Source organism: Trichophyton rubrum (genome assembly GCF_000151425.1).
Source record: "Trichophyton rubrum CBS 118892 genomic scaffold supercont2.3, whole genome shotgun sequence".
Classification (NCBI taxonomy): domain Eukaryota; kingdom Fungi; phylum Ascomycota; class Eurotiomycetes; order Onygenales; family Arthrodermataceae; genus Trichophyton; species Trichophyton rubrum.
This window is the reverse complement of record NW_003456426.1, coordinates 1,770,886-1,784,079: the sequence shown is the minus strand read 5'-3', so window position 1 is coordinate 1,784,079 and position 13,194 is coordinate 1,770,886. Positions and strand designations below refer to the sequence as shown.

General features: G+C 47.6%; 5 protein-coding genes across 6 annotated transcripts; 2 read left to right on the top strand and 3 right to left on the bottom strand.

The window, feature by feature from the left end:
* Positions 1–597: 597 nt before the first annotated feature.
* On the top strand, positions 598–2,344 carry TERG_03401 (uncharacterized protein; the record flags this gene model as incomplete). Its single annotated transcript, XM_003236308.1, has 6 exons — positions 598–798; positions 899–1,000; positions 1,055–1,140; positions 1,193–1,468; positions 1,522–1,667; positions 1,734–2,344. 6 exons carry the CDS (start codon positions 598–600, stop codon positions 2,342–2,344), a joined length of 1,422 nt encoding a protein of 473 aa, XP_003236356.1.
* A 473-nt stretch (positions 2,345–2,817) lies between these two features.
* TERG_03400 (subtilisin-like protease 1) lies at positions 2,818–4,445 on the bottom strand (the record flags this gene model as incomplete). Of its 2 annotated transcripts, XM_003236307.1 has the most annotated exons (3): positions 2,818–3,374; positions 3,426–4,074; positions 4,137–4,445. In XM_003236307.1, 3 exons carry the CDS (start codon positions 4,443–4,445, stop codon positions 2,818–2,820), a joined length of 1,515 nt encoding a protein of 504 aa, XP_003236355.1. The 2 variants fall into 2 exon arrangements, with proteins under 2 accessions (XP_003236355.1, XP_047605934.1); XM_047749566.1 differs by lacking the exon at positions 4,137–4,445 and having other exon boundaries at positions 3,426–4,071.
* Positions 4,446–8,317: 3,872 nt separating this feature from the next.
* On the top strand, positions 8,318–10,369 carry TERG_03399 (uncharacterized protein; the record flags this gene model as incomplete). Its single annotated transcript, XM_003236306.1, has 1 exon — positions 8,318–10,369. One exon carries the CDS (start codon positions 8,318–8,320, stop codon positions 10,367–10,369), a length of 2,052 nt encoding a protein of 683 aa, XP_003236354.1.
* A 1,087-nt stretch (positions 10,370–11,456) lies between these two features.
* TERG_03398 (uncharacterized protein) lies at positions 11,457–12,204 on the bottom strand (the record flags this gene model as incomplete). The annotated part of the gene is made up of 4 exons (XM_003236305.1): positions 11,457–11,710; positions 11,788–11,834; positions 11,896–12,075; positions 12,146–12,204. 4 exons carry the CDS (start codon positions 12,202–12,204, stop codon positions 11,457–11,459), a joined length of 540 nt encoding a protein of 179 aa, XP_003236353.1.
* A 65-nt stretch (positions 12,205–12,269) lies between these two features.
* On the bottom strand, positions 12,270–12,464 carry TERG_11996 (uncharacterized protein; the record flags this gene model as incomplete). Its single annotated transcript, XM_047751022.1, has 1 exon — positions 12,270–12,464. One exon carries the CDS (start codon positions 12,462–12,464, stop codon positions 12,270–12,272), a length of 195 nt encoding a protein of 64 aa, XP_047605933.1.
* Between the last annotated feature and the right edge of the window lie 730 nt (positions 12,465–13,194).

The following is a 13,194-nucleotide window of genomic DNA, read 5'->3' as shown; positions in this document are numbered from 1 at the left end:
GACCCGATATTGAACAGTTTACCCTGGCTGAAGAAGAGGAAGACTGGTTTCCTGCCAACGGGGCGAGATTCCATCCATTTCCGCCGTCCGGCTAGCTACCTTGCTTCTGCTCGACTGTTTGGCCCCTCATTTTTTTGCTTTTCGTCTATCGGACGGTTCATCCCCTGCAAGATTCTCCACACTGGCAATTCGTCAAGGCAAGGTCGGCCTGGGATTGCCGAGCAAGTTGTCATTTAAATCTTGCCCCCTTTTCACTCATTCCGCTATGAGGGGAGTCGGGATTATCCAATGCACGCGAGGAAGTGAAGACATGAACGATTGTTCGTATCCAGTTCACCTGATGGTCTCCAGATATCGGATAAGAAGGAAATATTCAAAGGGACGAAAAGAACAGTAGGATACACCTGACTCTCATTCCGAATTTGCATATTTGTTTTGGAAGAGGGGAACGGGTGTATTCTAGCTTTTTCTATTGGAAGAATCACAAATATCAACAGCAAATTTGCCCACATCTTTCGCAAAGTCACTGCAACTTATTTTCAACGATATCGGTTTGACAGGACGATCATTGATGACCTAGCAGATACAGTCTCAACCATGCCGAGTGCAAGCTCGGCTGAAGAGCAGCTTTTGACTGCTAATAGGGACACGAAACCCAGATGGTCCATTATTGAGAAAGCTGAAAGGTCACATCGTCGTGTACCGGGATTGAGAAAGATACCATTGCCTGCTCTTGCTATTATTTTTGTTATTGCATTGATCAATATACTGGTCTGGGTCGCAGTGGGGATTGTATTGGTGAGTGTTGTATGTCCGTCTAATAACTTCTATCAACACTAACTGTGAACTAGGCATATCACCCGTACGTTTTCTAAACCCGGTATACGTTCCAGGTTAGCCGCTGACGGATTCAATTTACGTGCATAGATTCCTAGCATCAACAGCTGCTCTTGCATATTCTCTTGGTTTACGTCATGCTCTCGACGCAGATCATATATCAGTGAGATGGCTATATCTTTTACGTCTAATGATACTATCTAATTCTCATTTATAGGCTATTGACTTGATGACACGGCGTCTCCTCGCAACAGGTCAGAAAGCAGTTACAGTAGGGACATTCTTCTCACTTGGCCATTCAACGTAAGGTCTTCTCCAAAAACTAACCCTGATACTTGTCAACTAACATCTCTAGTATCGTCATCGTCACTTCAATCGTGGTGGCAGCCACTGCAGCAGCAGTATCAGATAAATTTGATAAGTATGGTTCAATTGGGGGCATCATCGGGAGTTCGGTCAGCTCTGCATTCTTGATTCTTTTGGGTGTCATGAATGGGTACATCCTGTATAAACTCATCCTACAGATGAAGAAAGTTCTTCGTGACAAAAACAAAGGAGAAGAAATGTGGAAAATCGAAGGTGGTGGTATTCTCTTCTCAATTCTCAAGGGGATGTTCAAAATAATTGACCGGTAGGCTCTCTCTTTGGCTAAGATAAGCTCATATGCTGATGAATAGATACTAGGCCGTGGAAAATGTACCCGCTTGGAGTTTTGTTCGGCCTTGGGTTTGACACATCTTCGGAGATTGCTCTTCTTGGGATATCATCTGTCCAAGCATCAAAGGGAACCAGTATCTGGTTGATCTTGATTCTTCCCATTTTGTTCACAGGTATGGCCCATTATTTTTTTTAAACCTCGTAAATACAAGGAGTTCAATGCTTACATGGGTTTGCAGCGGGCATGTGCCTGATGGACACCATCGACGGTGCTCTTATGCTTTCTCTCTACGTGCAGCCAGCAGCACATTTCCTGGACTCAAAATCACAGCCATCAGCTGAGATATCCGCTGCGCCTATTCCCCAGGAAACACCTGAGCCACAGTCTACACCAGTCGATGAACCAGTATCCCGGAGTCCCCGAGACTCGGTTGCGTTCCTCTATTACTCCGTAGTTCTCACTTCTCTGACAGTTGTAGTCGCCATCGTCATTGGCGTCATCCAGCTTCTGACTCTCCTCTTAAACGCTTTGAAACCACATGGAAAATTCTGGGACGGCGTTCAAATTGCCGGTGATTATTACGATGTCATTGGCGGTGCCATATGTGGACTGTTCATCATTTTTGGAGGCATAAGCGTCTTAGTTTACCCACAGTGGCGACGGTGGGCTGACAAGAACCAGGACAGCACACCAAGCTGTGGCTATCATGTCAGGGCGCAGGCTGACGAAGAGAGCCGCATTGACGGTCTGGATGTTGCCGCTACAGATACACAATCGATTTACCAGGCAGGAGAAAACCCAGTAGACAGGCCTAAAACAGGGACTGCGGCTGATACGAAACTTGTTTGACCGAGATCTATCCGTGGTTTTGATTATCGATCGGTTAACAGATGAGATTCATGAATCTCAAGACACGAACCTGACGATCAAACGAAGGTTTATTGAGTATTAATTAAACGTGGTTTGAACAGGGTTTGCATTGTGGTAAAGGCATCGTAGAGCATATTAAATCATAGACGAAGACGCACAGATGATATCACGCGAATCGGCTCCTTCGCTCGTTAAATTTGCCTTCGTAGTTTAGTTAACTTAAAGGTCCATTGATAAGCTTGAGAAAGCAAAATTAGTAAAATTCTTAATGTCTGTAATGAGACGTCACAACTTGTATCAAACAATTATTTTGGTTATGTATATTCAAAGGTCTAACTAAATAGAGGGTAATAGTTACAACTAAGGCATTCAATAAATAACGAAAAGAAGCGAAAGTTCATGAAGCACTGCTTCAGTGTATGATGAACATCAGAATTCCAAAAGGTCACCGCTTAGTTCCAGAAGCTGCTAAACATCTTGCGCCAGTGCTCACCGCCGAAGTACTTCTTCCAGAATGAATCGAAGTCGAAGTTATCACCACCTGGGTAGGGGGTATGCGGATGCTGGGGGGTTGGTGGCATGGGGGCGGGGGCTGGGGCGGGAGCGGACTCGCCTGGGAAAGGTTGTCCTGGGAAAGGTTCGCCAGGGAAGGGCTCTCCCGGGAAGGGCTCGCCAGGCTGACCGGGCTGGCTGGGGGTTGGCTGCTGGGGCTCGGAGGGCTGGGATGGAGATGGGGCAGGGGCAGGATTGGGGTTGGGTTGGCCACCCTTAGCACCGCCGTTGTTGATGAGGACGTTGGTTGGGGTGCCTGGGCCGGCATCGGTGATGGAGGAGGTACCAAGCTCCTTGAGACGGTCGCAGACGGCACCACCAGAGATACCCTCGAGAGCCATAAGGTAGGCAGCGAGACCAGCAACGTGAGGAGCGGCCATGGAGGTACCAGACATGGACTGGGAACCACCACCTGGACGGGCAGAGACAATGTTGGAGCCGGGAGCGAAAATGTCAACTGTATCAAGTTAGAAAAGGTACCTTATACTCTGAAATAGACAGGACTTACTAGCTGGACCCCAGTTAGAGAAGGAGGAGCGGCTATCATCTTCTGCGGAAGAGCCGACGGTGCAGACGCTGGGTTCGGAAGCAGGAGAGCTGCTCTGAGCATCCTGGTTGTCGTTACCGGCAGCAACAGAAAGGAACATGCCCTGTTCAACGGCCTGGGCGGCAGCACGGTTGAGAGCAGAGCTAGAGCTACCACCGAGAGACATGTTCATGACGGCCTTCTTAGTGCCGCCGTTCTGGCGAGCATGCTCAACAGACCAGTTAATACCGGCGACGATGCCACTAGTAGGGCCACTTCCATCGTTACCCAAGACCTTGACGGCAACGAGCTTGGCCTTCTTAGCAATACCATACATCTTACCGACCATGGTACCGGAGGTGTGGGTGCCGTGGCCGCTGCCATCTCTGTCATCACCGTCGTTGACCTGGTTGGAACCCCAGATAGCACGGCCCTCGAAATCCTCGTGGTTGACATCGACACCAGTGTCGACACTGTAGACAGTGATACCCTCACCGGCAGAGCTGTCGTAAGTGTAGCTGTCGGCTCCGGGCTGGGGGTTGGAGATTCGAGCAAGACCCCACGATGGGACGTTGCTCTGTTCAACCTTTCCGTGGACGGAGACGATAGTGTCAGGCTCAACGAACATAACCTAAGAGAGCGTCAGTTTATATTCGGAGATACAAGTGAGTTCTGATCTATCTGATAACATACCTTAGGGTCCTTGGCGATATCCTTGATGGTCTCGTCGTCGAAGATACCGCTGTATCCCTTCATCTTGTTGAAGTTGTACTTATGTCTCATGCCGGCGTTTTGAATGGTTGCACGGCGGGTGATGTTATGGGTATGAGTAGATTGGAGCCAGCTCTGATGGTGTTTGAAATCATCATCGGAGGTGTCATCTTTCATCATGACAATGTATGAGTTGGGAACAGTCTGCGCATGAGGCATAGACAGGATTTGGGCGGCATTGGCGGCGGACACAGCCGCAAGAGAGATGGAAATGAATCTGAAAACACCCATGGTGAACGACTGACAATAAGAAAGAAAATAAAAATAGAAAAAAAAAAAAAAAAAGAAAGAATGTGATACCAAGAGACTGGTGTAAAAGAGAGTGTAGATAGTTAGAACCTTGGTTGTCAAACAACTCGATGAAGGGGAAGTGTCGACGATTTATATAGGTATATCCTCCATCCCTGAGCTTTGGGAACTTCGAGCAGAAGAAACACTCTCCATAGCTGGTGGTGGGTCTCAAGAATGCCCATGCATTAAAATAATATTCACATTCTGCTCCATTCGGGAAAACATCCTTGTATCAGCCAAAGCCCACTTCAGTAACAGAGATTGAATGGGATGATGACGCGAATCGAGCTTCACCAAGAGTGGAATGCCAGTAAAGTCAGGGTGGAGAGATAGTTTAGGAGGACAGGTGATAGCCGCTGCCAAGGTGCAAGCATACAGAGGGATGGTGCTGATATAAGATGGAGCTCCTGGGTCTGACCTTAGTACTTACACTGAAGCAATATTGCATAACAAAACCTTCTATATTGGCACCAGATATATCGATGGATAACAAGTCGGCGGAGACGCCATGATCCCGCTGACGATTGGCTACACTGGCACATCTAGGTCTACTCCGTACATTCAGGGGGTAATGAAATCACTATCGACCATCACCGCCGGATGATTTCTTGCTAGTATCAATGGTGAACCTCAGCTCAAGCATCTGTTGAAACTGCAGGAAGCAAACATCATGCTGAAAAGCGAGTCACAATCAATTCGATACAGCAGTTCCCCAAACGAAGGATGCCGCTTCTGCGTTGGTTCTATCCTGTTGAGGTATTGATTGCATCAATGGCGTCGCTAGTTGGAGGAATATGCATGTACCACCAAAGCGGCACTGTAGCCTGAAACGAAACTCTGCCTCCTGGGGTCCATTTTTTTGCCTGGGAAAAGTACCCAAAGATGAAGTCTCCGTATTTCTCGAGACATAATCTCGCTGATTTAAGGGGATGTCCCCAGCTCAATCCTTGCACCTGCCAGGGGAAGCTTTGGTCAGGATAGCCGCCCGCTCAGTTGCGCTGTTTCATTGGTGGATTTCAATTCCAGCGACTGATTGGCAAGGGGTTCCTTGGGCCTTTCTCTGCGACACGGCTCGATTCAAAAGTCACCAGTCGGATAGTTCTGGGATGCTTGGTACGCCCAAAAATAATACGAAAGCTTCCAGGGAATTTTTTCTTGTGCCAAGAGAGAGAAGGTTTCTGGAAAGCTAAACGCTCCCAGCGAGTGGGGTGAGTTGTCAGGCAAGGCGCGAGGTGGATGTCCTGCATAAACCGCGAGCTCGTGGAAAGAAAACGAGACCGAGCTCCGTATCATCAATATTGTCCAGTTCCGCAGAGCAAACAAAATCGTTCAGCACCAGCTAACCAAATGCCTTGGTGATATTAACTCTGTGCTGAGCTGCAATAACACACGCATTATTGCATAAAGTTGTGTTTCTTGAGGCGTGGGTCGGCGATATTATGATTTTTTGTCCTGATAAGTGGCCATGAGGGGGAAGTTGGAGCTTGGCTGGGACTGGCGAACCACCCGTGCATCATGCATTGAAGTCAAGGTGGAGTGACGAAAATTTGACCAGGAAAAGAAAAGAAGCGGGCGTTGGTGAGTTCCAACGGCGAGACACTCACAAGCCACAGGGAACTCCGTCTGGTTCCTGCGCTAGAGCCGGTTAAGCAAGTGGCCGACGGCTGAGCTCAAAGACATGAAGGAGAAAGACCCACGACCAGGCCATATAAAGGTCATTTCGATCTTTCAAGCCCCAGAGCTTAGGATGGGGTGTGCCCCTGGGCAGGAGATGAGAACATGCCGCTTGGTTGTCTGCCTTGAAAACCTGTCGATTTGAAAGTCAAAATTCAAGTTTATGTAACGAGGAAGAGTTTGTCCTGAAACATGACAGAGCCCGAGTGCTGAAATATGATTCATGCAGCCGAAGCCGAGGGAAAAGCTCTCCTAGAAATTTTTATGGGGCCAGCGCTTTCTTGTAATTCTCGATCCAAGGGCCCTACCGCGGGTTCTAATCGACGCAGCATGGCACAGCCAGAGCCCTGCAAAGAATAAACAGCGTGATACTTTCCGCGGGTGCGAGAATTCACCGGCCGCTTTGCTTTTTGTTCCTGGCATGGGTGAAATGTTCCTACGCAACACCCCTGGAATATGGAAGTTTTTATTTCCCCGACAATATTGAATGACGCCATTTTTACACAGCGTAGGTCACCGAGTAGCAACATTCTTTAGAATCCGTAGTTGGTTTTATTGGTAGTCTGCAAGCAAGAAGCCATAATGTTCCACGGCCTCAATTTCAGCAGGAGATATGATATGATACAGGACGGAGAGGCAGACATTCGCGGCTAATCCATGGTTTGCTCTTTGGGTTTGGTCCTCCGTATTTATATTCCGTTGGAGCGATATCGAGCATGAAATAAGATTTCAAATGCCTCCTCAGTGGTTACTTCGTCTGTCCTCTGTACGAGGAGTAGTTCCACAGCTCGCCAATATGCAGCCACATCCGGGGTTAAGAGAGTGTCGATATAGCAACGCTGGTAACCATACGTGCAGTTCTGGTCTCAGTCTGAAAGGCAGGTCTTGCCGGGAACAATAATGGCATCATGGATATGCTGCATGTGTAGCTGAATTTGTCGAGTAAGAAGCATCTAAATGCCAAGGTTTACCTAGAGCCGAGACCACGATAGGCTCATTCCCCTGCATGCTTATCCTGGACGGAAATCAGGGTGATCCTCCAGTACTAACGGAACCAGAGTGAGCATCGAACTGCTATCGATATCCACGCATACAATAAACACCAGGGCCAGAACTGCCTAACTGTTCATTATCCGTTGAGAGGGCTTCGAAGCATTGGCTTGTTCCTGAGAGGCTATGTCCGTGTGTTGCAGTAAAAGCAAGCGATAAGGCCTCCTGCTCCATGCTTTGGAATTTTTGATCTATTATTGTAGTCCACGGAGTAAGGAACGGGACGAACGAGATCAAAGGTAGTTCAATCGCCGTTTCGATGTCCCCGTGGCCCGCCCCCTGACAAGTTGGCTTCAAGGCAAACACGGCTTGAAGCGACTTTTAAACTCCGGGTGAACTCTCAAAAGCGAGCAAGTTCCAAGGGTGTGGTAGCGTGATGCTGAAGCTCCAGAATCACCCGTCAGTCCTTGATTCCAACAAGCGAACAACGGCCGGCGGTGTTGATCTTCTGGCTGTATTCTTTGTCGTCCTCTTCCTGCCTTTTTTTTTTTCTCTTTTGATATCAAGACGTCGAAAAACAGTGAGCACGTGACTAATTCGGAAGATTATTACTCCGTTAATAACCATTCACGTGACAACCCTTTGGCCCAACCTCCGCGTCATAATCATAATGTCGTATAAAAAGTTGCAACTCGATAATATGAATCCATCTCATAAACGATACCGTTTTTCACCTTAGCATTATAGCTTTCTAAACGGAAATCCCTATCAGAGACTTTATTCGCCAGTAAGGCGTTTCAAGATACCCCTCAGTGTCGTGGCTACATTCGACTTCGTTGTTCCCTGAGTATGAGCAATCGTATACATGGAGAATTCAACTCGAATTATATTCACAACCTAGGTGAATTAATTCATCTTATTCCCTATATTTCGTTTCCTACCATTCCATCCTCAATGTGACCTATGCTTTCTTCCTATGGAGCCGATTGTCACGCTTATGTGAACTACTCCTTGCATTGTATATATTATGGAGGCACCGTTATGAAATTCGAGTTATAGTGATTTTTTGCTAAGTTTTTCCCTTGCTTTTGTACCTCTGGATTGATGTGTTTCATGGGCTTGAGCGGGCGATAGCGCTCTCCAAAATAATGGAAGTCCATGACATTCCCGGATTTCCGGATGCCGATAATGAAGATACGATCGATCTCAGCTCCTGCCCCACTATATTTGTACTTCCTACACATATATCCCTGGAAGAGCTCCATGCTATTGAGGGTACACTTTCGAAATGCGGCGCTCCTTTAACCTACGACATCATGGAGGCCCGTCTAGCTATTGGTAAAGTATCCCACGAAAAGCGTGCAACATTAGAGCTTCGTTCAAAAGGGCTCTGGACAGAGGGCATTACAATTGCAGCAGCAATGGACGAACCAGCTCAAAAGCGTCGGCGTCTGGATGATGATAATAAAAACATTCGGGTGATCAGATTGAGCTGGATACACGAGTCCCTAAAAGCAAAGAAGCCTCTACCGTTTGAACAGTTTACTGTTTACGAAGGCCATAAAATATCAAAGCCACCTACTGCAAGCCTGGAGAAAGCATCGTCAAGCACAACTTTCCCGGGTCGATGTGCGGCTCAAGAGACTGCTCTCAACCAAAGCCCTGGTAGCAGTATTCTTGGAAGGGCTAGAGGAGATACAGCATCACCGTCAATGAAATTTATACCATCATCCCCCTCTCATCGAATGAAGGCCACCTCGGATAGTCCTTCAGTTCTTAAGCAAAGACCAAAGTTGTACCGCGCCTCAACTTCGGACTTGGAGGAAGAAGCTTCTATACCAGACCCCCCTGAATGGGTACGCAACAAAGTCGTATATTCCTGCTGCCGCTCTACTCCGCTTCTTTCACCAAACGCAGAGTTTATCGACCAACTGCTTAAGATCAAAAAGATCCGCGAGCTAACTTTGGATGAGGTTGGGGTTCGTGCATATAGCACGTCCATAGCTTCCTTGTCCGCATATCCATATAAACTGAAATCTCCCGAGGAGGTTCTATCCCTACCAGGCTGCGAGAATCGCATTGCGAATTTATTCACGGAATGGAAACATAGTAAAGACGGTATTCTGGAATCTACATTGCCGCTCACCACTGATCCAGCGCTGAGAGTCATTCAATCGTTTCATAACATATGGGGTGTTGGAGCTAAATCCGCTAGGGATTTTTATTACCAGAAGCAATGGAGAGATTTAGACGATATAGTCGAGCAAGGTTGGGATGCCTTATCCCGAGTACAACAGATTGGGGTGAAATACTACGAGGAATTCCTTACTGGAATCCCAAAGGAGGAAACTGTGTCTATTGCCAATACGATACTGCACCATGCGAAGCTCGTCAGGCCAGATTCTGATTTCGATGGCGAAGGAGTTGAATGCATTATTGTCGGTGGTTATAGACGGGGCAAAGAAGAGAGCGGCGACGTGGATGTGATCCTTACTCACCGGGACGAAAGAGTGACGTCCAACCTGGTGTTCGATGTCGTTGCAAGCCTAGAGCAAGAAGGATGGATCACGCACACGCTTGCTCTTCATCTCACAAATACCAATCGTGACCAACAGACTTTGCCATATCGTGGAGAATCAAGCGGGAAACCCAGGTTTGACAGCCTGGATAAAGCTCTCGTCGTATGGCAGGACCCCAACTTTGATGGTAATTCTTCATCATCATCTTCGTCCGAGGACTCCGGGGAGATGAAGTCCCCTCCTCTCGCACCAAAGGAGAAAGCAGAAGAACGGAAAATAAACGAGGACATGAAACGGCAAGAGCTAACCTCCCAAGATTCCAGCCGTGATACCCTGGCTGGAGAGTTTGGAACATCAACTGCCCCAATCCCGGTAAATCCCCGAAAGGCAAACCCAAATCTCCACAGGCGAGTTGATATTATAGTATCCCCGTTCCGAACTATAGGGTGTGCTGTTCTGGGATGGTCGGGAGACACAACCTTCGAACGTGATTTACGCAGGTACGCCAAAAAAATGCACAACTGGAAATTCGACTCGAGCGGTATCCGGTCTCGAGAAGGAAGTGGGGGGAGAATTATTGACCTTGAGAGCAGAGGGAAGACATGGCAGGAGAGGGAGAAATTGGTCATGGAAGGCTTGGGGGTTGGATGGAGGCCACCGACTGAGAGGTGTACGAGGTGACAGGGCTGGCCAACGCAACGATATCAAAGGTGGATATGGGCAGGGTAGCAACCAATGACGTGCGAGGGAGCGGAAGTTCTGAGATTAACTAACTTACATGGTGGAGTGCTAACTACTTACTGTATAAATAGCTCCGACAGCTTTATCAAGCGCTACATAAACCCTGGACAATTTTGAAACACCAGTGGGCCATCCAACCTAACTAATTTGTGAAAACAAATCACGGATGTCTCCGGACCTCACTGAAGATCGTTAACAAATGGCTGAACTGGGGCCTTTTTCTTGTTATCGGTCTTGTATTCAGTTGACAAATAAATACAGAGTAGTTAAGAACATACCTTCGTTCAATGATTCGAGACCTTAGAACCGACCTCGTGGATGTGACATAGGAGCAGGCGCTTATGCTCCTTTCATTGTATGCCCAAATACTCTGAAAACATATATGAACCAAATAATCACTTCTTGACACAAGTGCCAATGGTTCAAGATACCATGTGGCTTTTTCCTATTATTTCCCGACAACGCTTTATGATATCACCCACATTGTACTTTAGGTCCACCTGCTGAGGCAATGGCTTCTTCAACGCATCCTTCCCCAATGACAAGAGTTAGCTTAAAGCATACGGACTTGTCCCCCGACTCTTCTTCACTCCAACTCCAGAAACTCACTCCGCCGTAATTCTCCATTTTTTCTTCAAGAGACTTACCACGGTCTGTCGCCCAGCCTCTAATGCCACTGATCTCGATAGCCAGCACATAAGGAAAAGGTTTAACTTGAAAATGAGCCTCAGGATCTGGCTTATGGTCTGGCTTAGGATCCGGATCAGGCGACGGCTCTCGCGTCGATTTCCAGAAACTATTCCGGCCTGGGCAGCTGCTGGCGTATATATGGTAGCTAAGCTGGAAGGAGGGCCTGCGCCTGGTGGGTGAGTGATGGTTTTACCATGGCTGGGGTTTGATGGGGGGAAAGTTGCCTCAGTCGCAGGAAGTGTCAATGATGAGAGGAGGTGGAGCAATGCTCTGCCTGGGAGGGAAGATTTCTGATTTGCCGGATTCAAAAAGAGTGACAGGCCAAAGGGTATTTCAATCATAGTAAAAGGTGGGAAGCTGAGGACTGTGGTTTTAGTATAAACGGATCAGCGGAGCTGGATAAAACATTTGTTGTGTTCGGAGGCCAGGCCGCAGCCACCGGGGTCTCCATTGGAAATGGTGGTAGCACCATAGTGTAAGGAGGCTCGCATGAGATACCATGCGCTGAATTGGCCCACAAGTCCGGTCCTATATAGATATCTCCGCTGCCACCATTTGACCCATAGTCCTCAATGAAGAGTGTGGTAGTTCCTGTTAGGGCATATATATAATTTTAGTCTTCAAAGAGTATGATACTTCGTTGTACATATCGCAGAGGCTGGACATACTAGTAGCAGTGCCACCGCCATCAAGGCTCACAGCCCAAACCAATGTCCTACCGGAGCAGGGAGAGAAAATTCACTAGAAGTTAGCCAGCAAAGGTGTAAGCAACTTACCCGCCAATGCAATGTGGATTGGCGTAGTCCATCTTCGCTTTGAACGACTTCGCGTCGTCATAGCTAACCCACTGGTCGTCGTCAAAAGTAAAGATTTCCACTGCCGCCACAAGGTCGTATAATTTCTTCGCCTTACCGCGCGGACCAGCCAAGATGGCCTCGAATTCGGTGAATGACAGCCTGCCGGCACTTTTGGTACATTCTCCGGCTCTTCCTGATGTGCGAAAATTGAAGAGTTTCAGTTACTTACCAATCCAAATCAACACCATCAAACCCATGTTGTTCAAGGAAAGCCAATAAGGACGCCATGAATGTCATTCGATACGGACCCGAGTATGCGAGCAATGAAAAAGGTATGATAAGTCAGACTTGGGTCATTGAAGTCCGATCCACCAATGGAGGCCCAGACCTTGAGCCCCGGCTTCCTTCTTTTTCAAGGCAGTAACACGGGAGTAGAGGTCTTCCTGATTCTTGACCATGGGCTCGACGGCGAATGTTACCGGGTTAATGTAAAGAAAGGCAAAACTGATATGAGTATAACCACAAATGGGAATTCCTTCAGGTTCCATTGTGTCACAGAAGCGTTGTATGTTCTAACCTTCGTAGATCCGATGGTCTCTTTCGTTGCAGACGACCACCCGCAGCGAGGTTCTGCAACTACGTCATCACCATGTCGGGTCAGTGAGTCATATAGCTACATATGCAAGGAGACCAACTTACCCATTACTCACCCCACCCTGGATAAACACTTGGGTCATATTCAGATTTCTGGCTGCAAGTTCCGTGAGCACCGCCTTCAGCCAAAATCTTGTTCTTATAACAATATGATGGCTCAAAAATGCAGACTTTGGCGGTCTTTGAACAACAACAAAGGGCTCATTTGTTATTTGGCCCACAGACAATATTGTCGTGATAGCTCAGTTGAGTGTAGGAGGAGAGGTATGGAGAAACCAACATAAATTGGTTGCTTCATCTTGATAGGAAGGATGGTAGGTGAAAAGACGACTGGCTTCACTGAACAATTCCACAACAGTAATCACCACTCTTAAGTATCTGGAAACTGGCCATCGTTCCAGAGGAGAATGCTAATAATTTGACGCAGCCTATGCCGAGGCAGACTAGCGTCAGCTAATATTGGATATTCTCATACCCTAGAATGAGTACCCATTAATTTGGAGACAGAAAATCCAGGAGGACCACGGATATTTGTAGACCATTGCTATCTCAACGCCTTGAAGGCCCAGACTTGCAACGGTATTTTTGCCCTCAGCAAAGGATAGACAACCTTAGAACGCCCGA